The sequence below is a fragment of the Tachysurus fulvidraco genome, chromosome 1, assembly GCF_022655615.1.
Source record: "Tachysurus fulvidraco isolate hzauxx_2018 chromosome 1, HZAU_PFXX_2.0, whole genome shotgun sequence".
In the NCBI taxonomy this organism is placed as follows: Eukaryota; Metazoa; Chordata; class Actinopteri; order Siluriformes; family Bagridae; genus Tachysurus; species Tachysurus fulvidraco.
The window spans coordinates 31,290,526-31,314,407 of NC_062518.1; the positions used below are offsets into that span (position 1 = coordinate 31,290,526).

General features: G+C 39.9%; 1 protein-coding gene across 1 annotated transcript in view; it reads left to right on the forward strand.

Moving 5' to 3' along the window:
• adgra3 (adhesion G protein-coupled receptor A3) overlaps positions 1-23,882 on the forward strand; it is a 32,252-nt gene that overhangs the window by 2,760 nt on the left and 5,610 nt on the right. Inside the window, exons 2-12 of the mRNA XM_047815339.1 lie at positions 6,700-6,771; positions 11,475-11,546; positions 16,751-16,822; positions 17,689-17,760; positions 18,563-18,723; positions 19,486-19,699; positions 21,332-21,496; positions 22,172-22,373; positions 22,630-22,779; positions 23,354-23,509; positions 23,662-23,862. Of these exons, the coding sequence (XP_047671295.1) occupies positions 6,700-6,771; positions 11,475-11,546; positions 16,751-16,822; positions 17,689-17,760; positions 18,563-18,723; positions 19,486-19,699; positions 21,332-21,496; positions 22,172-22,373; positions 22,630-22,779; positions 23,354-23,509; positions 23,662-23,862 (1,537 nt within the window). The remainder of the gene's footprint in view (positions 1-6,699; positions 6,772-11,474; positions 11,547-16,750; positions 16,823-17,688; positions 17,761-18,562; positions 18,724-19,485; positions 19,700-21,331; positions 21,497-22,171; positions 22,374-22,629; positions 22,780-23,353; positions 23,510-23,661; positions 23,863-23,882) is intronic.

A 23,882-nucleotide genomic window follows, 5' to 3' on the forward strand; every position in this document is an offset into this window, starting at 1 on the left:
GTTTATTTGTCTGAGCCAAGAATAAACTCTTTTAGTGGAAACTCTGCTTCTGCCCGATTGAAATGCAGAGGAATGGTTTTGTCTTGGTGTTAACAAAGGTTGGTTGCTGCTACTTCCATCCAATGCCATGTTTTACTGTTTTGCTTTACTTAGGACTGTAATGATACGACTTGTCATAATACAGCTTTTTTTATTACTGTGTCAATGCAATCAATGCAATCAATTCGACAGGCCGAATAATAAACTAAGCTATTCCTGGTAAAATATTGCTTATATTATGTGAGGTTCTTATGCAGGTCGGTTCACTGCTTTCACATGTCAGTATGTTTGTGTACAAACTGTTCAGTAGCAAGTAGGAACTGGAATATTTATCCCAGGTCTTTAAGTTCTGGTGTAAGAAAACACTTCACCTGCCCAGTAAACCAGTGACTTGTGGACTGAAACATTGCAGAGTGCCTAATCTGTCATATGTGTATGATAAACCAAGTATAATGCTTGAAATATACAACTAATACAGCAATGAATGCACACACATGCGCTCATCTTTTCCTTGCTGGTTCAATCTGGTGTTAATAAAATATCACAAGGAGGAGCTGCAGCATCTTCTTTGCAGAACCGTTAACCTGATACTGTAAACTGTCTTAAATATGAAAACTCAGCATGAGGAGAGGAAAAAAATGTCTACAGCTCTAACTCAGTATTTTGTTCTTAACAATCGATCAGAGTTGGTCATTGACAATAACGCTGGTATCGATGTAACCCTGATTTGCCGTCACTGTAATGAAGCTTTGATTTGCATATCTGTGCATTTAGAGGAGTAAGAATTGTGACAGTCGTACTCGTTAAGATTTTAGCAGGAATTGAAGGTGTAGGTTTACTCTTTTACATGTTGAGGGGCAGGAGATGGTGTTTAGAGACATTGTTCATGGTTAGGCCATCCTTAAAAATATTCTTGTTTGCCGTAACCCGACCGACCCTGTCAATTTAGGACTGACTCAAATTTTTTTTTTGCGTTAAGACCGACCATTTTTTTACTCTTCAAACAACTAATACAAAAGCAATAAAATAATATTAATTATATTTTAGTAAGTATTGTAAATATATTAATTGCCTAGGCCTACATACAAACGAAGGCTACGTTCTTTCTTTTAAATAAAAACCCGTGATTTCATCTATGTTTACACTATTGGTTACCGGATGCCACACTATGGCCTGTGCGTTCGCTTTGTCTCATTTTCTCATTCACTGTCAGAGTCAACGGTTTGTGCTTGATAATGATGGCTGCAGCTGCAGTAAACAAAATGTTTGCGGTCAACGTTTAAAGTCATACAGGTTCGGGCACCATAATACACCTAAAATATTCATTAAAACAGCTCGACACCGCTTTAACTTGGCACGAAGTTCTGGAAAAACTGTGTCCAACATCAAAATAAGGTTTGCAATGATGCGCCCGAAGGCACGGGTTGAAGACCCAGTCAGTGACGTCATGATATGCTAATTTGTTTAGAGTAATACCTACGTAATCACCATCACTAAAATTGTACTTTTTTTTTACATTGAAACTTGAAAAAAAAAATAGACCTACCTACCAACCTTTTTTTTTTTGTTTACTGTTACTGCAAAGCAAAATATTTTAATAATATCTTAAGGATGGCCTTAGGGTTGTGCACCAAGTACTGATTAAAAACTAGTTCAAATAAACTAATAGATTCATCCACGCTCATGTTTAGCTGTTGGTGGCTCGCTGACTGCATGAGCATGAAGCGTGTGACTGCCTAACGTGCTCCAAATGATTTAGTTAGGCGTGAAGTGTTTTACACGAACACACGTATCAAACTTTACAGCTGTATAGTTCATGGTTGAGTTGATAATTGCTGCAGTTCTGCTGTAACTCCCACAGACAGGTATTTCCTCTGATCTAGACTGAAGCATAACACACTATGAGATCATCAGGTTTCCTCTGCTGTCCGTAACGATCATATAGGGAAAGGTATAATTTTTTCCGGGTAATGTTTTTGAGGATTTTTCATTCAGCGACAGATTTTTTTGCCAAGTTATTTCTCTCACATAAGATGATTAATTTACATTTAATACCAAGACTGTTTCCTCTAGTGTGTTTTTACTGCAGATCATAAACTGTCATTTTGTTCAACTGTATCTAGTACTGTAAAAAGCATATTCGCAGACATTCAATATTTTATTCCTGTTAAAATATGCCTTTAGAAAGAGATGACAATGGCACATCCTGTGTGTGAATGAGTATGAATGAGTGCACACACCTGTGCTGCTTGTTCAGTATGAGGATAATAACTCTTCTTGAGCGTCTCTCTCTCTCTGTCGCTCTCTCTCGGTCTCTCTCTCTCTCTGACACACACCTGGCACCTGTAGCAATGTACTGTAGGTATTTCCTCCCACTATATAGTATATAGTATATAGTATTTAATCCCACTGCAGGAAGCTGAAAGTCCAGCCGAGTCTCAGTAAATGTCGTGGTTCACAGAGAGACCAGATCAGCATGGTTAATGGGACCACGAATCAGTCCCAAGTCGCATTTCTGTCCAACTACAACAGAAACTTTCCCTTTGTCTCTAATGTATTATAACTCTTAATTAGATTATGCTTTTTTTTTTAATTAGGAAATTTCTGAGGCTTAAAGCTTTTTCTTGTATATTTCTTCAGGTTGTAGAATCATTTCCTGGCTGTTTTGATTTGTCTAGCTGCTGTCGCCTAAAAAAAAGGGTGAACTTAGGATCATCTCAAGTGTTTTTTGTAAGCGGCGCCCGGAAAAACATGCACTGCTGCAGCTGCTTTTCTTTACTTCTTGCATACTGATGTGTTTGGTTTGGGGGCTTTCTTTGTGCTGTCCGATTCCTGGAGATTCAACTGTAGAGAAGTCTCTCTTATTTGAATGAGAGGATATGTTGACTTGAGAAATGAGCAGATATTGGTGTAATATACTTGGATAATGGAGTTTGTTGATTTCTTCTGTAGATGGGGGTCAAGGAGATGAGGAGGAAATGCTAACATTATCGTACTGTGCTCTGGATGTTACTTACACCTGGGTTTTAAAGTTAATCCCGTTGGCCATTTAGAGTAGAAGAGACTTAGAATGGATATCCGAGAGCTTCCTGTTAAAGAAGAGCCTCCTTGTTTAAGCATCCAGCATAACACCATCTTATTCAGTTTAAACTTATTCAGCGTGGACAAAAGACGACTGTATGAGCTCCACCGTGTCTGCATGTAAAAAGCTGAGCGCTGAGCTCATCTGACCAGCTAATACTGTTCTATGACATTTTGCTGTGGTGTTTCTTTTTTGTGTCAAAATTCACACACAATAAAAGACGACGATTTCGGGCGAGTTATATTATACCGTCTGTTTTAGTATGCTGTGGCAATCTGGATTTAGAAATGTAAGACGTTTAGTTGGATCCCCTGCAGCCATAAACAGAGATGTCTTGATAATGTCTCCTGGACTAAAGTATTGTTGGAAATAACATTACGCCTACTCTACGATACATGTATTCGCATCTACAACATACTATGAAATCCCCTTTGGGTGGTCGTACTTCTGGTTGCCATGGTGATAATAGCTATCAATGGGCGGAGCAACTGGTATTCCACTTTGACAACAAATTAGTTTTCTTGCTGCTCAAATAAAACATTCTGGAGGGAGATGTGGTGTTTGAAATTCAGCAGTGTATTTTTGCATCATATCATAGGAGATGAAGGAGAAGCAGTGTGTGCGCTCTGCCTCAGATAACGCATGCTCTACCGTCTTCACTCCCATTGGTATGTGCTGCATCAATTTACTCTATTTTGTATGTTAAACTGTTGCATCACTGGACATGCCCACATCTAGTCTGCAACAGTTGCTGTCATTACGTCCCTGGAAGTCAGCAGCTGTTATTGGAAATGCACGGTCTCCGGTCACTTTGCTGCAAGTCGTTGCATGTGTAAACGTAGCATTCGTCCCATCTCAGCTTTTTAAGAGAGTCGTCCGAACAAGTTTAATGAGTCTAAACATCCGTCAAGTGTCATTAGGATGCAGTGTACATGCAAGTACTGTATCACAGTGTTGTCACTCTGCATGTCATCACTCCTCACATGTCTTTTAGCTGGATGTTTATAGTAAAAGCTGGGACTAAATAAATGGGCTTCTGTAACGTTAACAAATCTTGGCCGGCTGTTTATTTTTTATCCGGGCCTCCAAAAGCTTAAAGAGCATCTTTCTTAAGGTTTGTTCTATGCTTTTATCACTTCCATGCTGTTAGTCTTGTAAATGATAAAGTCTGTTGTAAGTAATTATTAAATTTCATTTAAACATTTAAACACCTCTACTGCCATGATTTGGAGCCTATTATTTAGGCAGCTATTCACACAGTGCGTTGCTTAGTACGTTTGCTTGTACGTCCTTGAAAAGCTTTGCTACATTGAGGCACCAAGTCTCTTTAAAGTATCAAGATAAGGAAGATAAGAAGATTCCTGTCACCGGGACCATGAGGCCCTCAGGCACCAACGCAAATGATCGTACATTTACATGCTAATTATCGAGACTTCCCGAGAGAGGCCAGAAGCCAGATCTGCAGTCAGAATTGCCTTCCCCTCCACTTCATTATTCCTGCTGTCTCTCCGTTCTCTAGACATTTAAAACAGCTTATTAGGGGTTATATGCTTGTCTTCTACTCATCCTTAAAGCAAGCCCATAGAGACTTAAGTCGTCAGTGCTATAGTCCAGTTCTTGGGCTCCTCGTCCCTATTGTGTTTAGCTCAACCCAAAACACCTTATCTGTGCTAATCAGTGCTTTTAGGCAAACTGTTGTAGAGCCAGGGATGTTGGAATTAAACTCTCATGGGTGATGAATCAGCAGGATTAACTCACTCCTGACATAAGGAACGGATTGTGTAGCGTACTAGTAAAAGTTTAAGTAGTGATTTGAATCAGCTGAGCACTGCAGATTGGGTAATAGCTTGTACTCACGCTCTCTGCATTAGAACCTGGCCTAGGTCTCTGTAAATCAACAGTGAAATGAAACTTGTACACAAGGAGCAACCTTATTTTTATCTGAAGCTGATTTGTAAGAGCCCATCATGGCAGGTCCTGACAACAGATCATGGAAAAACTAAAACAATTGCTGAAAGTATTTGCAGAGATAACCGCATGGTTTGGATTTCGTTACGATCAAAACTATTTATCTGTAGCGTAACCTTTTCATTTCCTTCTGTCTAAACCCAAAGTGTGAATTACCTGCTTTAGCTTTTTGGGGACATCCCTATTTATGATGATTAACACTTGCATCTCCTCTCTACCAAACGTCCGCTCTCACTGTTAGTTAGGCTTTTAATTGTGAATATTTTGTGCAGTATTCTAATCAGTTATTGATTGCATGTAAGTTTAAATAATTATTTAAGGGTGTGTATTTGTGTGTGTGTGCGTGTTTGTGTGAGTGTACTGTGCTGAACACTGTAACTTTCCCTTGTCTTGTGTATATCTGTATATGGCCTGTCCACGCCTGCATCATCACACTCATTTTAACAGTGTAGCTTCACTGGGCTTTGTAGTGTTTATCCTCAAGCCTCATATTTTACATGCACTCAAGATAGCTCTATTAATTTCAATTTGAATCCACAAAATGCATCATCTGAGGCTTGATAAATGTGCATACTCATTATTTTTCAAATCGATTCCCTCATTGAGGTTTAAATGAGGTTTAAATCTTATTAAACTTTAGATAGCCATGTTTCAAATACACATTTAAACTGATGTTTAGTTTATTGCTAGTGATGTTTGTGTGTGTGTATTTACTTCATTATCATACCATTTATATTTTAACCATTCTGCATGTGAAGCACAAACAATATGGAAAATATTTTCCAGCACAGGCAGCGAGCAGTTTATGTTCTGTGTCGAGATGCGATTGTGTATTCTATATCTTGCAAAATGTGCAGATGGCATTTGAAATGCTAATATCTGCTGTAGTGTGATGGCAAGCGCTCAGGATCTCACTCACAAACTCTTCTAAGTTCCTGGAATGGGGGGTGGGGTGGGGTGGCGGATTAAATCCCTGCACTAGCCTGTAATAAAACCAGCCCAAAGCACCCCGTAATAAAAGTATGTCTGTGTGAGTAAAGGGTGAGTGTGTAAGCCTCTACATCCTGTAACTCTGACTGGGAATGTTTTGACTGAGAGAGACTTTCCTTCATGCAATGTTGCATCCTTAAGTTTGCTTTCTTATGATTTGCTGATCTAGTAACTATTTTTGAACACTTTAGTATACAGCAGTTTTTCTCGTCCTTGAAGGTGATCGTGCTGCACGTTTCTCAAAAATTAAACCAACGCATTTCACCACACGATCGCTAAACGCTTAACACATGCACGTACAACACTAGTGGAAAATGACTGGTTTTGTATATTCTTGCTTACTCTGCTTAAGCACCATCTCTGTGGTATTTGTGGAAGATATCCATATAAGATATAAGTGCATTGCTTGAAGTCTGATACTGTAAAAGTCTGTGGATTTTCTCTTCATGAAACAAGCTGAATGATGCTCTTGAAACTTTTAAAGATCGTTCACTTTCTGCACTTTCTGCATATACATGTAGGTCTGGACAGTGCAGACCTTTCTGACCTTTGCAATCGGTTATTTACACATTGCTTTTATACATTTTATTAACAAGTTGTTGTTTTTTTTTATTTCACAGGATCTTAAGCACCAATAAAATCCAGGAACTCCTAAACGGCTCCTTCCTCGGTCTGTCCATGCTCGAGAGACTGTAAGTTGCCCTTAATTTCCTTTTCTCTTTTATTTATGAAGGCTGTTAATTGCGCATGATATAATAGAATAAAATATCCTTAATACACATCTTGTGTGAAAGAAATGGCTGTAGGTTTGAACAAGCTTAGTGTCAGCTGTCAGCTGCCAGAGTAAAGTGGAGCCATCTTTAAGTGTCTGGCATGAGAGGGTGGTGGAAGGGACAGTTAATTTTAGACACTATTGTCTGACCACCTTTATACTAAATGCGCAGTAGTTAACTATAGGTTTACTGGAAAGAGAAAAAAGGTCCTTTAATTTTTTTTATTTTTTTATTTATTTGTTTGTTTGTTTATTTGTTTGGTGTTTTTTTGGGGGGGGGGTCCTTTGGCACTTTTGATTCTTTTATAAAGAGCTTTAAAGCACACATTTACCTATTATGGGCTTAAAATGTGTGTGTGAATTTTCTCCCAAAGCATAAGAGACCAATATGTATGAGGTACTTTTGAAGCTCTTGTGGTGATTTATTGCTTGAAAGTGGTTTTGTGCAGGAAAAAAAAACTAACCAGTCCATTAGCAGCCCTTGTGTTTCAGCGAGGGTTAAAATAACATGATGCAATCGGACTGGAATTCCAAGGGCATATTTACTATGATTATATAGGGGTCCTGGGTGTGAAGAGGAAAAAGACTCAGGGCTCGGGGCCTTTCTTGGGTATTTTTCTGGCAGCACTTGGACAGCACTGGCATGCCGAGCCCTTTCTCTTCTGCCTTTGACCCTTCTATGCCCTTAAATGCACGCTGAGGAATTTCACTATTATCAAAGGAATTTCTGCCCGATTTATTTTAGCGACTGAAAATGAATTTAACACATTTGGATTTAAAAAACATTTTGTTGTACGAGACCTATTCTGAAGGCTGTTTGAGATCAGTTTGGTATTTACTGGTCCCCTGAATTCTGAACCGTTTCCTTTATAAACTCGGTGTGCTCCAAGTGCAAAGCTGCTTCTTGAAAACTCACACTTCCACGAGTATTTCTGAAAAATGTACGTTTATATGTTTGGGTTTTATATGCTTCAGGTTCTTTTTCCTGTTCTAAAATAGACAAAAATGCACAGCTCACAAGCATAAGCTAAACAAATGTCTTTTAGAGCCCATTAAATGTATAAACACTTTCATCCTCTTGTACCCCAGAAGCCTGGGGAAATGAGCTGTGCTTCTCTTGTTAAGTCTGTTAGTCAGCCAGTCTGTGAAGCTCTTTTGCTCTTGCTGTTTTGCTCTTGCCTTTCATCCGTACATTCCTCCGAGGGCACATAAGAGTGTACGGGTAAAGATTTAGAGAAGCGGTTTATTCATAGTTGCCAGGTGTATCTATAATAGAGTCCATGCAGCATGGGGTTTGCTATTTACCTGAAACACAAGAATCAGTACTGAGGAGATTTTTTTATTTTGAAGATTCTATCTGTTGATGCAGTTTTGTTTAATTCCATTTTATTTTTTTTTTTGAAGGCAAACCCATACTGTTATTTTTGTTGATGCTGGAATGCAGAATCATAATCATGACTCTGTGCATGTTGATTGTTTTCAGCATATTGTGAGTCCTGGGTTGAGAACAACAATGCTCTAGATCCTAAATACTAGTCTGCATTTGACTAAAGCTCAGAAATGGGAATTCCCAAACTTCAACTAAATCAAAACCAACGGAAAAAAAAACTCTCAACTTTTTGTTTCCTTTTTTAGCATGAATGCACTTGGCTCTAAAATAACCTCTGAGTTAAGTCCACGGTAATGAGCTGAGATTATTAGCCTAAGCAAGGGTTGGTCTTCTTGGGTATGAACTGTGTTCATGAGGTGCAAATTTTAGCAGGTAAATGCAGGGAGCAAAGATATGCCTGTGCAGTATAGGCGAAATTTCCTGTGCATCTTGCTTTAGTAAATATTCCCAATTTAACAGTAGGTACGTAGGCCAGCACATTTGTTGATTCTCACACTCGGATATATAACTCAGGCCTCACTTTCACTTAACAGTGTGCGACACGCTGCCTTTCTTATGCTAATGCCGCTAGCAGGGGCCAGAGGTGTCACAGACTGATTCCCCTGGAACTCTGTGCCTCTAGCAGCTTTTGTGTGCTGGAAAGAAAGGGTGAGTGCTGAGTTACCGTCCCTTTTCATGGCAAATAAAGCCTCACTGCAGTCTCTAGCTCACGCCACAGCAAAGCTCATTGGCGTTGCAGCTGTTCTTTGCTCTGAGAGTGACAGGCATTGGAGAATCAATAAAAGCCCACCTTTCAACTTAAACCCACAGCCATGAAATTGTAGCTTGACTGTGGCCACCTTACTGTTTTTACTCAGAATCCAAAGACATTCCATGTTGTCGCTGCTAAAACTGAGGAACAGCTGAAATATACCGAGTCGTAGTTGATTTCAATATAGTGATGCTATTAATAAAAGTATTTTCATATTTGATTGCATTAGAAGCTTTCCAACATCGGATCTGTTTTTTGTGACAGATTCCAGAAATGTATTCCTGAGGTGCTTAGGCGAAGAGCTTATTTTTGTTGTCCATGGCTAAAGAAATTTGGTGAAGTAAAACCCTGAATCTTTGTTTGTTTTTCTTCTCCAGAGAGAAGCTACACACAGAGTTGTTGAAGTTAAGGAACCTTTGCTGGTCTGTCGAATGAAAGACCAAGACAAACTTTCCGTATGTGAAATAAGAACTCGATCCTCGTTTATTTGTTTTAACAGCCCTGATGGACAGGTTGCCAAGTAGTCCATGTGCTCAGCTCTGTCAGTTTAAAAGAAATGTGCAATGCATTAGTACAACAAAGGAAGGACCAATTTGTCTTTCAACAACCCCAGTAATTTTTATTTAGCGATGAATACCACAGCACAATGCTTTCTGGAATGCAGTTCTTCACTTCTGTCTCTGCCGTTTAATAAGTTACAGTGAAGCAGGCTTTCTCATCGTAGTTGTCGTCTGCTGGCCTGCATAATAGTGCACTACTGCAAGTTCATCATCACTGCCGGGTGAAGTCATTTCCTGCCAGTTATTTCAAACTGGCATTTTCCTCACCGTCAGGTGGACATGGGGAGAGCATGCAAACGCAGCAAAGACAATAACCCAAGCTTAGGATTACAGTGCTGCTCTGATCAGATATGTGCTACCAATGAAACTACTACTAATAGTACAATTAATACCAGCATTTGCGGTATAGAGGATGGAAAATGATTGCATTTCTACTTTGGTTGATTTGGTAGTATTATTTGTGCTGCTGTTTTATTTCTTTTCTTTAGTGGTGAAGGATATTATGTAATATTGCATTCTGTGATGTGGTGGGTTTAACCAATCGGTAACAAACTGCAGCTTTAGCTCCTGGTGGAAATCTTGAGCATGAACCAAACACTGGCACAAATCCAGTTTCTGATAAAGGTCTGAAATGTGCAGTGAGATCAAACACCAAGACTTTTAGAGAGGTTTTTTTTTTTTTTTTGGTAACAAAAATGATGCTAACCAGTAACAGAAGAAAGATAGCTGATTGTGTGAAAAACAAAAATTCTAGGTAGTTCTGAAGGCCTAATTTTCTCAGATCACTGTGTGCCCTGTTTGTTTGTCTAGTTGCAATTGTTTAAAGGTAGCATTCAAAAGCTGAACCATTCCATTCCACTCATCTTTCCACACCGCGCTTACCTCTGCCTTCATCATGTTTTAGTCAGCACATCAAAACCACCCAGCCCTCTCTCTGTCCTCTACTCTAACCACAGTGCGAGGACTTCAAAAGGCTTTGGGTCTTTGAGCCATTGAGACGGCGGTATGTGTGTATTGAAGCTTTTGAACAGGACTAGCTGTTGGCTGACTAGCGCAGGTGTGGTCTGTAAGCATCACATCACTGCCCTGTGAACTCTGAGGACTGGAGTGTGTCATCACATACTGTGGTGTTGTCTGGCTATAGGAGCGTCTCCAACACAACCAGGAAGACACAAGCTGGCCTTAATGTTCCAATGTTGCATTACATTTTGCAAATGTCTAAACAGACATCTGTGATATTTTTTTTATGTTGTTTTCTGGTTTGTTCATCCTTCCACCTGTTTGTCTGTCTAAAATGCTTATTGCTTTTGCACTATGGGGGTAGAAGGCAAGCCAGCAGAGACGCTGTGATAGACTGAGCAGTGTTCTGCTCGATAAGCTCGGCTCCTGGCATTCATGTGAACGTTACTTTAACTTCTGTAGCACCTACCAAGCACGGATAAAAAGAGCAAAGCAAGTAAACTTGCTTAGTTTCAGTGGTATTGATATTGATATTGGTAATGATAGTAGCCTCTTTTAGCAGCTTTTGACACTGCAAAAATGATTCTGGAATACTTTGACCAACATGACAAAGAGTTCAAGGTGTTGGCAAATATTTTCTTGACTCTCGCATTGTGAAGGGGGTCATGTGATTTTCAGTCTTATTTAGTCAACATGCCAGGCTAAACCCTCTGTTACTAGCTTTTTCTAAACCGGTCTGTCTTACTAATGTACTCGTATTAAAGTCTAATTATTAATGAATGTTTATGAAGTTCAATTCAAGTTCATTTGTGTAGCACTTTTTACAATTGACATTGTCTCAAAGCAGATTTACAGAACATTAACATAGAACAAAAGGTTATTATAAAGAATAAAATAAAGATTAATAGAATGCAAGATTCAAGTTGACTGAATAGTGATATTTACCTTTTCTTCTTTTCCAGGGACATAAAGAATAATCTCATCACCCGCATCGAGCCAGGAGCCTTCCTTGGACTTACTGCTCTTAAAAGACTGTAAGTAAAGATTGTGTCATGTTTGATGTTGAGAACATTTAATTACTGATCTGCTTTATTTTTATTGATTTGAGTGCTTGTCTGATGCTGTGGGCATTGTCTGGTTGTTTGAGCCTGATATTAATATATCCATACATAAAACCAGTATCCACACTAATTCGGATATTTATTGGGTTGTTTTTTTCCCCCTCCATAACTGATCTTCTCTAGTGTGAGGTAACATTTCAGACTACTGTTTGTATTGTTAATGTATTACTTTAGAGTAAGGTATTGTGTGGTGTACTGCCCTCCACATGGTGTACATCTTGGGATTTTGTAAAATGATGCATCCCTTGTTCTGAAAACTACAGGTTTCTGTTTTGCACTTGTCAAAACCAGAAACACGTTTATAGTTCAATTCAATTCAAGTTTATTTGTTTAGCGCTTTTTACAATTGACATAGATTATAGCAAAGACAGACCGGCTGCATTCGATTTCTTTACTCAGAAATATATTGATGGTCAATTAATACTGAGGCAGTAAATCTCATTTGTGACCTAAACATGATTTTTGATTTTACCCTCTCCATTTTTTGCCAGTGTGCCAACCACAGCAACATCCCTTAGGGATTTTAATATTATATCTCTTGTCTTGTAGTTTACATTGTGTGTGTGTGTCTTCTGTGTGTCTTCGGTGTGTCTTCTGTGTCTGTGTGTGTGTCTGTGTGTGTGTGTGTGTGTCTGTGTGTGTGTGTGTGTGTGTGTGTGTGTGTGTGTCTGTCTGTGTGTGTGTGTGTGTCTGTCTGTCTGTGTGTGTGTGTGTCTGTGTGTGTGTCTGTGTGTGTGTCTCTGTGTGTGTGTCTGTGTGTGTGTCTCTGTGTGTCTGTCTGTGTGTGTGTCTCTGTGTGTCTGTCTGTGTGTCTGTCTCTGTCTCTGTCAGTGTGCCTGTCTGTCTGTCTGTCTCTGTCTGTCTGTGTGTCTGTCTGTGTGTCTGTCTGTGTGTCTGTCTGTGTGTCTGTCTGTGTGTCTGTCTGTGTGTCTGTCTGTGTGTCTGTCTGTGTGTCTGTCTCTGTCTGTGTCTGTGTGTGTCGGGTTTCATGGAAACAAGAAGGGTTTTGATCAGTTGGGATATATGTGTGGTGTGAATGTACACATACACACTTGTGCACACGAAGAAACTGCTAGCATGTCACGTTTCCAGCCAAAATAAAGTACTTCTTGGCCGTGTAAATGGAGAACCATTCATCTGCTCCAAAAGAACATTCTTTATTAACATAAGCCAGTTCCTTTTCAGCACGTGCACCAGTAAAATGGCTGTATTTAGTGTTGATTAAATAACACGTAAAAGAAAAATGTACTTAAATGGTCTTTATGTTACTGAGAATGTGGCCGTGCCATGAAGAGATAAATGTATAATTATAATGAATATGTTTGGGTTACGTACTTTCAAGGTGACCTCATCAGTAATAATGTTATATAATGTAAAGTTATAATGGTTATAACTGCAGAAAATGAAGAGAAAAATGAAACAGTTTAGAGGAGCTAGTATTCTTCCTATAATTTGTGTTGTGCCAATGAGTGATGTGTTTATGGAAGATTCTAGAATTTCTTGTAGGTAAATGTGTTCAGGTAACGACACGGAAAGAATAAAAAACTAAAAAATCGATTTAAAAAAAGGTTATACAAAATGGATACGTTTCTGTCTGCCACGGCTCTGCTTCGATTCCTGGGCAGGGAACTAATCTAGCCACCGAGGGGTTAACCTTCCCAAGCTCGGATAAAATGGAGGGTTGCATGAGGAAGGGCATTCAGCGTAGAACCTGCGCCAAATCCAAATATGCGGATCGGATGATCCGCTGCAACGACCTCGAACAGGGAGCAGCCGAAGGACAACTATAATCTAAAAATGTTATGAGGCTGTTGGAAGCTTGACCTATTAAAAGGATTTAAATATGATTTCTTTTAACCTTTTAAAGGTTAACCTATTTAACCTATTAACCTATTTTAACAATACTATTTCAAGGTAAAGTGTAACTTCAGGAATAGCAATTAGCCTAATCACAAAGAACAACATTTTAGAAAGGAAAAACCATTTTCATTTACAATAGAACACCACCACATGAGCTGGTTAAATTCCACCAGTAGCAGGGTCTGTCAACAAAAGTCCCTGTGTGTGAACACGCTCCACAGTCTGATTTTTAATTATTCACATCTGCATTTAATTCTTCTCATCTCAGAACAGCTAACTACATTTCCCCTCTTACATTTCGAGACACGTCACCGGCCTCGGGATAGAGCGACAGGCACAGCGTTTGGAGTAGTGTGTAGCAGAGAGATGGAAAGATTAAAGAGATAAAGGAAAGTTGAATCAGGACTGGGGAAGGAAGATGAAACGATAATGAAAGGAATGAATCAGGAGAAAGAGGGTTTGAAAGACATGCAGGTGATGAGAGAGGCCAGTGAAGGCAGTATGTGGATTAGACGGCTGAAGAAGTTCAAGAGAAAAACGACTCCTCATACTTTCTATAACAAAACAAATTTAGGTTAAAGGCCAGTCATATGGTTTGTGCTGTTAGAATCGTATTGATATTCTTCTTCTAAGCTCCTATCATGTTGACCGTCACCCTGAAGCTAAAGCTGATGTCTTTATCAGTAGCTCCCGCACCACCGCTACACCACTTTATTTTGGGTCTAGTGTACTTGCTAGAACGCACCATTGGCTTCTTCTGAGAGTGGAATTTCCTAGACATAAATTCACAAGCTTTTCCCTCCCAAAAAGCCACAATTGTAAAAGGCAGCTACTGTTTGCCAGTCAACAAGCAGACATCAGCTGAACAAGAAGCTAACATGTGATTCTGGCAGTTGCCTTTGAGTTGGAGTGGCTGTCTGCGGGGCGTATTAAATCCATCCTGACGCCAACATGTCATGTTCCCGAGAGGCGCGGAACACCAAGCCTTATCCTGTTTGGCATGTTGGAATCGTTACGGCTAGATGAAAGAGCGCTTTGACTTAAATATGTAACATGTTTCTGTCTACTTCCTACCCTTAGAGCTGGGATCAGGTTTCTCTCCCCACTTTTCCCATATAACCCAAAATCAGCCTGAAATCATTATTTTGCAGCACATTATTTAGCAGCACAGATCTGAAGTAACACTATTTTATTGTTCAACTCCAACTTTCTCAGCAGAAGTAATAAATCTCACAAATCCAGCTCCAGCTTCCATTGTGAAATGTTCGTGTGTGTAGCACATTTGTCATGGCCGACATGCATTACTACAGATCAGACAGGGTTGATTAGACACAGCACATTTCTACTGAGGAATGTACACCGTACAGAAGAATTCTACAAACATTCAGTGCCTATGGCCATCATATCAAAAGCTTATGAAGTTATTATTTGAATAAACCGCCCTGAAGTATTTCAACGTAAATGATCTCGACTGAAATTAGAAGTTGAAGGAGGACACTTTTCTTCTTCATAGTCATTTTAGCAAATTGGTTCTAATTCACTTGTCATTGTGTTTGAGGAAATGACAAGAGTTGGGGGTAGAGTTAGCATTCCTAACTGTTACATGGCTTATTACTACACTCACACTCAATCTCTCTCACACACACTCTCATTCTCTCTATTTCTCTCTATCTCTGTTTCACACACACTCTCATTCTCTCTATTTCTCTCTATCTCTGTTTCACACACACTCTCATTCTCTCTATTTCTCTCTATCTCTGTTTCACACACACACACACAGACACACACACACACACACACACACACTCTCAATCTCTCTCTCGCACACTCTCATTCTCTATCTCTCTCTCTCTCTCACACACACACACACACACACTCTCAATCTCTCTCTCACACACTCTCATTCTCTATCTCTCTCTCTCTCACACAGACACACACACACACACACACACACACACTCTCAATCTCTATCTCTCACACACACACACACACACACACACACACACACACACACACACACACACACTCTCTCTCAATCTCTCTCTCACACACTCTCATTCTCTATCTCTCTCTTTCTCACACACACACACACACACACACACACACTCAATCTATCTCTCTTTCTCACACTCATTTTCTCTCTCTCTCTCACATACACACACACACACACACACACACACACACACACACACACACTATCTTTCTCAATCTCTCTCTCACACTCTCACACACAATATCTCTCACATACATACACACTCATTCTCTTTCTCTCTATCACACACACATATACACACACATACTTTGGTATAAAATCTGAAGTCTGGTTCTAAAACATCACATCACATCTGTGTACCACTGGATGCTAAAGGGCCTGAAATGCTGACAGTTATAATTACATTACCACACACTCTTTTTGATGTGAAGAAGCTGAAGGCAAAATTAGACAAGGTGTGCTATCAGCTTTGCTTTCATCTGATTTACTCACTCCTTTGAAATGATATAGGTTTTGATTTGGAAGTTATACAGGATCTGGTCATACTGCAATACTGTTCGCTGCAATGTCTAAAAAAAAAAAAATCAAGATTGGTGTGGAAGATGTGGAGTGTCCTGTACAGAGTCCTGATCTCAATGCCACTAAACACCTTTGAGATGAATTGGAATGATAAATGCACCCGAATTCTCCTCGCCCAACATCAGCTCGCTCTCGTGGCTGAATGAACACAAATCCCCACATAATCTAGGGGAAAGACTTCCCAGAAGAGTGGTCGCTATTATAATAGCAAAAGGAGGATTAAATCTGGATGTGGTGTTTAACAAACACATGGGCGTGACGCTACAGTTTCAACATGCTTGGTCATATAGTGTATGACAATTTCTGAAAATGCCAGATATGTTTGATTTCCGTTACTTGTCCATTACACACGTAATAACGTTATGATTTTCCCTTATCTCCTGATGCAACGAAGAGCATCTGGTTATTATATAGCACATGGGATTAAATCTGCCAATGGGATATTCAACACACACATCATGTACATCTCTAACTAGAACCTACTAGCCATTAGTGATTATTGCGAGCAGATCTTTGATGAGCTGAAGCCAAAGAAGGGTTTGGTGCTGAATGTTGCATGTATGTGTCGGTTTTCTACAGTGCCACTTTTCTGTTAAATTCTAGCGTCAGTAGATTTTTATAAATGCATCTGCCCAGTGCTGAATGTGTTATCGATTTAACTTTCTTATTGTTTCCATCTCTTCAGAGATTTGTCCAATAATCGTATTGGCTGCCTCAATGTGGATATATTCAAAGGCCTCACAAATCTGACTAAACTGTAAGTAAATCTCCTTGTTATCTATTACTCTGTCAGCATCAGGTTGGTGGCCACTGAGGCGTTTTTTTTTGTTTGTTTGTTTGTTTGTTTTTCTTTTGTATTTTTGATAGCTTTTAATAGTTTCAAAAGCTGTGTTTAAAGCCCCCTAATGAGGATATTCGAAGCATTTTAGGCATTTGGCTAGAAATTGAGAATGTAATTGCCCTTCACTGGGTTCTAAATTGAGGAACAGATGTTGTAAGATTAGCACGTTAGTTTTTGCCTCCCTCGAGTAAAGCAACAGCAGTGAACACACCTGCGTGTCCTCTCCACCTTGTGAAGGTGATGCTAATGCTATCCATGTGAAAATAAAGCTGTCATTCTGATTAAAACTCTCAGATGAGAATAGATTAAGCTGTTCTGTAAATGTCTGTCGGGCAGCAGATACGAGGAAGCTGAACGAGTCAGGTGTGAACTTCTCTGAACTACAGGTGGGCGATGGGGCAAAACAAAACATTAGCATTTCATTATAAAACTATGAAAAATGTGCTTACAATGTCTAAAAAAAGGGACAATTTTAAAATTAAATTAGTAAAAAAATATATTTTAATAGTGAATGAATTTCACACCGTTTAAAAAAAAAAAGAATCTCAGAATTGCACATAGTGTCCATGTATCTTGATATGAGTATTAAATCATCTCGGCTAGCTGCACTCTGAACTGAGTGTTATTACTACTATAACAGCTATAAAAGTGTTTTGTGGTAAATCCTTTGACTTTGGTTGAGTGGATAGCAGGTGGTTGACCCAGTAATGTCGCCCACAGTAAGTTTAGTTGCTCCTGATGCTCATATGCAATGTAGCAATTCACCTGTGGTGTCATTTCAGCAACCTTTCAGGGAACATGTTTTCATCTCTTTCTCAAGGGACATTCGACAGCCTCGTCTCTCTGAAAACACTGTGAGTAAACCCAGTTTATATCCCTGCGTTTCAATATATGTTTCTATGCATTCCCTAGGTGATTTTACCCCAGATGCTATGCAACACACACGAACCATTTCTCTTTCCTGTTATGTCTCTATGGATTGATTAAAGACACTGAAATATCCAGTTAGCTTGCTTTCAATCTGAACAACTCTTGAGGTGATATAACAGATGTGAACAAAGTGGGAATAATGGAAGCTAAAGTTTATCATTTTGCGCTGAAACACCCCAAACTGTTTTATTCCTCAGACGCCACATTGTCCGGTCATATTTTGTAATTCAATAAAAAACAAATCAACATACTTTATATCAGTATTTAGAGTCGATGTTATGGAATGTCCACAAAACGGGTTAGTGCTTGTTATCACGTTTTAAAAACATTCCAGACTTTCGCTTTTCGCGTTCACTGTGGTCAGAGCCGTTATAGGGGACGTGGTAGCTCAGTGGTTAAGTTGTTGGACTTCTGATCAGAAGCTTGTGAGTTTGAATCCCAGGGCTACCTAGATGCCACTGCTGGGCCCCTTGACCAAGGCCCTTGACCCTCAATTGTGCTGTATAAATAAGATAAATGTAAGTCGCTCTGGAGGGTGTCTGCCATATCCTGGAAATGTAAATGTTACAGAATATAAATCACTTCATGTTATGGAAAGCCATAGTTTTGCCTATACTTTATTGATCTGTGTGTGTGTGTGTGTGTGTGTGTGTGTGTGTGTGTGTGTGTGTGTGTGTGTGTGTGTGTGTGTGTGTGTGTGTGTGTGTGTGTGTGTGTGTGTTTTAGGGAGTTTCAGAGCCCTTATCTCCTGTGTGACTGTAATCTGCAATGGCTGGTGCGCTGGATTAAAGAGAAGGGTATAGCAGTGAAGGACACACGGTGCTCCTACCCTCGCACTCTACAGGGCCAGCTCATAACCTCCCTCAGGCCTGAAATGCTCACCTGTGGTAAGAAAGCACACATACATACACATACATACAGTACACATACTCACAGACATACATACATACACACACACACACACACACACACACACACACACACACCCAGACGCATACATACCAAACAGGGTCATTTTTTGTCGTTAAGAGACCTTCAATAAAGAAAAAATCCTTTTGGATTTAGAAAATAATGTAGCATTAGAAAGTGCCATACTGTTTGAGGAAATTCGGCTTTTTGCATGTTGTTCCATGCACTGAATTTAACGAATAGTTCTTTATTACTTAATAAATAGAAATGTGTTATCTTGGATGTCTGAAGCAGTTTTTGCTGGAAGATGTCAAGACACACTGTAGTGTTTAACAGATATCTAGCACTTGGACCTTGCCTTCACAATGCAGGCCACTTTGACAGATAAGATTAAAAACCCTGGTTTGGCACCAAATACTCATCTCAGCTCTCTTAAATTGTGGAGGAGGTGCAGTGAAAACAGTGATCGAAATGAAGCTGAGTGATGACCTTTTTTTGGCTGCTTTTTCCAGACACATTAAACTCACTCTGCATGCTCAGGCTGGTTCATCTGGATCAATCTGGAGAAAGCGTTGTGTGTTTTTTTTTTTTTTTTAGAAATATTCCCGGAAATTAATAAAATAAGGCAACTATTATAAAAAAGGAGAAACAAAGAGCACAAAGGTGCAGATTTAAAAACAGGTCAAATCTCTTGACTGCAAACACACCCAGTTACTCACTCCTATCTGTTTTCTCTGTAGATGCACCTTTGGAGCTCCCCTCTTTCTACATGAGTCCGTCCCAGCATCAGATTGTTTTTCAGGGGGACAGCCTGCCTTTCCAGTGCATGGCCTCCTTCGTGGACGAGGAAATGCAGGTGCTTTGGTATCAGGATGGCAAGATGGTGGAGTCTGATGCCACGCAGGGAATCTTCATAGAAAAGAGCATGGTGCAGAACTGTTCCCTTATAGCCAGGTAATGCAGCATGAACGAACTGAAGGATGGTGTTGGAATAAATATCACCTTTTTTGTTGTTGTTGTTGTTCATTCTAGAGTAATTTGTCACGGTTGGATTTGCAGCCAAATATAATATACAGGTTCATCTCAATAAATTAGAATGTCATGGAAAAGTTTATTTATTTCAGTAATTTAACTCCAATAGTAAAACTCGTTTATTATATAAATTCAGTACATACAGACTTAAGTAGTTTAAGTCTTTGGTACTATTTAATTGTGATCATTTTGGCTCACATTTAACAAAAACCCACCAATCTCAAAAAATTGAATATTGTGACTCAGCTAATCAACTCAAAACAACTGTCAATGTTTCTTGAGCCATCAAAATGCTACACACTACGCTACAAAAGCATGGGGAAGACTACTGATGATCTGACAGTTGTCCAGAAGGCAATCATTGAGACACCCTTCGAAAAGAAGGTAAGCCGCAAACAATCATTGCCAAAGAAGCTGGCTGTTCACAGAGTGCTGCATCCAAGCATGTTAACAGAAAGAAAAAGATGCACAACCAACCGCAACCTTGAGAGGCTTGAGATACGAACAACATCAGAGGCGTCTTAGCCGAGCTAAGGAGAAGAACTGAGCTGTTGCCCAGTGGTCCAAAGTCCTCTTTTCAGATAAGAGCAAGTTTTGTATTTCATTTGGAAACCAAGGTCCTAAAGTCTGGAGGAAGTGTAGAGAAGCTCATAGCCCAAGTTGCCTGAAGTCTAGTGTTAAGTTTCCACAGTCTGTGATGATTTTGGGGGCAATGTCATCTGCATGTGTTGGTCCACTGTCGGTTTTGAAAACCAAAGTCACTGCACTCGAGTACCAAGAGATTTTAGAGCGCTTCATGTTTCCTTCTGCTGACCAGCTTCTAAAAGATGCTGATTTTATTTTCCAGCAGGATTTGGCACCTGCCCACACTGCCAAAAGCACCAAAAGCTGGTTAAATGACCATGGTGTTGGTGTGCTTGACTGGCCAGCGAACTCTCCAGACCTGAACCCTATAGAGAATCTATGCTGTATTGTCAAGAGGAAAACAAGAAACAAGAGACCAAAAAATGCAGATGAGCTGCAGGCCACTGTCAAAGAAACCTGGGCTTCCATACAACCTTAATGCCACAGACTGAGCAAATCCATGCCATGCCGAATCGAGGCAGTAATTAAAGCAAAAGGAGCCCATACCAAGTAATGCGTACATATACTGTAAATGAACAGACTTTCCAGAAGGCCAACTATTCACTAAAAATGTTTTTTATGAAGTAGTTTTTGAGATTGGTGGGTCTCCATTGGGTTTTTTGTTGTTTTTATTAATTGGTGGACTTTTGTTTAACGTGAGCCAAAATCATCACAGTTAAAAGAACCAAAAACTTGTGTACTGAATTTATATATTACACGGGTTTTACTATTTAATTTGAATTACTAAAATAAATGAACTTTTCCATGACATTCTGATGTATTGAGATGCAGCTGTAAATAATCATATAAGTATATCCCTTCAAGGTGTGTGTCCACTTGTGTAATGTGATTTGTAGTTTAGACTAAACAATCATCTCCTACACTGTCTTTTGTGCAATCTCTTGTTTTGTCTCTCCGGTCCTTTCACAGTGCTCTGACCATCTCTAACATCCAGCCAGGCTTCACAGGAGATTGGGAATGTCGGGTGCGCACCAGCAGAGGCAACAACACTCGCACAGTGCACATTGTAGTTTTAGAGAGCTCTGCCAAATACTGCACTCCTGAAAGGGTGTCCAACAATAAAGGAGATTACAGGTGAGTTTAGCAAAAGTTACCCTCAGAAGCACTGCTTCAAACATAAAACATGCACAGATTTTAGCTCATTGTTGCCATCTAGTGGTCTTGTATAGAGTGCAGGAGTGTAATGGAATAAATCTGTATGCTTACTGCTCTAAATATCTGTATTTGAGTTTAAACCTAAAGAGAGCTTGGCCTGAAATAATGTATGACTATGCCTCCAGAAACACTGAGGGAAAAAGTAAACAGAGATAGAAATGTCAGCACGGTTTATGATTTCTTTCTATGGCGTTTCCAAAAGTCAGCAACATCACTGAAGTTTATAATTGGCCATAATTGTGAACAGAGTTTTTGTTTTTGTCTCTCTCACATCTAAATGAAAGTAAAAACCTCCTGCTTGTGCAACATTTTTTGTCTCTTGCTGGATCCCAGTTCAGAAGAATCTTTAGTCTTAACCAGATGTCCTGTGGGTCTGTCTGGCAAGCTTTTACAACAAAAAATAGTGCACCTCCCAGTCATATCTGCATTTGAATCCATTTAGAACACATGATCTATCTGATTATATCTCTAAAAGAAGGACACTGTATTAGCTGGGATCTAACTGGCAGTAAGTAAGCAAGGGGGATTTAGGGAACAGATTTTATGTTAATCACTTTTAATGCATAAGCTCCATCATGACTGATGTCTCTGCAGATGGCCTCGTACACTTGCTGGCATCATGGCGTACCTTCCCTGTGCACGACAAGTAACAGGCACAGGCATCTACTCAGGCAGCTCAGCTGAAGACCGGCGTGCCAGGAGGCGGTGTGACCGCAGTGGGCACTGGGCTGAGGAGGATTACTCTCGCTGCGAGTTCATGAAGGACACCACCCGCGTGCTGCACATCATCAACCAGGTGCACATCTGTTTCCAACTTCCCAGCACTTCCTTACTCGCACTTCTCTTAGCAAATATACTGATCCTGATTCTGATCCTGAACAGAACTGCCCAAAACAATAGACTTGTCATTGTAATCTACTGATGAAACTTCTTGTGCCTTTTCTCTCCGTATTCTAGATAACTAGTTTGATATTTGGATTCATTCCTCTTTCAGTTTGCCAAGCGATACACATTCCTCATTTTCATAGATTTTTCTCTTGTCTGTCTAATAGATGGCCCTGAACCTGACAAATGCAGTGCATACAGCACAGCAGCTTCTGGCTTACACAGTAGAAGCTCCAAACTTCTCAGACAAGGTGGACGTGATCTTCGTGGCTGAGATGATTGAGAAGATTGGCTTGTTTGCTGAGAAATATAAAGAGGTGAAATATCCAACAACAAATGTAGCCACATACAAACAAGAAAGAACAAACACACACACACACGCGTGCAAAGGATTGAACCTTAAATTAATCCTAAACCCTAAAAAATTATTTAATCAATTACAGCTTAACAAAAGCAATTGGCAAGGCCATTGTTCCCTCTAGTGCATTCTTACTTACTGTAGACAAAGCTTGCATTCTGTGGAGCAGTTTGTGGAGAAAATGGCATGACGGTAGGAGATAAAATCAGAGCGGAGGGATTTAGCCAAAAAGTCACTTTTCGGGTCTACTTTCCTGGGTTTGAATTTCACTGTGCTGAAGGGAAACATCACCATGTAACACCTGCGTGCAGTTCCACTTGATAGGTTTTTCAACTCAAAGTGAAATTATTAAAGAGAGCAAAAAAACAACCAATACAATGCAGTGTAGTATTACAATGTTTTCCATCGGGATTCTGGACTAATAAATAAATGTCTCAGTGTCTTTCACTATACTGCTGGTTAAATGGGTGTATATGGGAAATACTACTGGAGTATTAATAGAGCATTGTGCTTGTGTGCATGTGTGTTGTCAGTTAGGGGATGTGATGGTGGATATCTCTAGTAATCTGATGCTGACTGATGAGCGGGTGTTATGGATGGCACAGAAGGAGGCACGAGCTTGCTCACGCATCGTCGAGAGTCTACAAAGGATCGCCGTTCTCCGGCTGGCCAGCGGATCATACTACACTGTAAATATCATACAACACTTGCTTTTCTGTCTTAACTTGTATTTGCTGTTAAAGTCTGTTTAACTGCATTATCATGGACATAGCTGGTAAATTCTAGTTTGTTTGTTTTTTCTTCTGTTCGTTCATGTACTGATCGACATTTGCCTCCACAGAACTCCCACAACATTGCAGTGGAGGCACATGTGATTAAGGCCATCAGTTTTAACGGCATGACCTGCACACTGTTCCAGAAGGTGGCACCAGAACGCACTATGATTCCCCACCTGGGAAATTTAAACCCAGACATCAACCTGGATCGGCAGCTTAGCTTCAAATGCAATGTGACCAGCAATCTCTCTGCCTTGGCCCTAAAGGTGTGCTGCTTTTCTTCTTT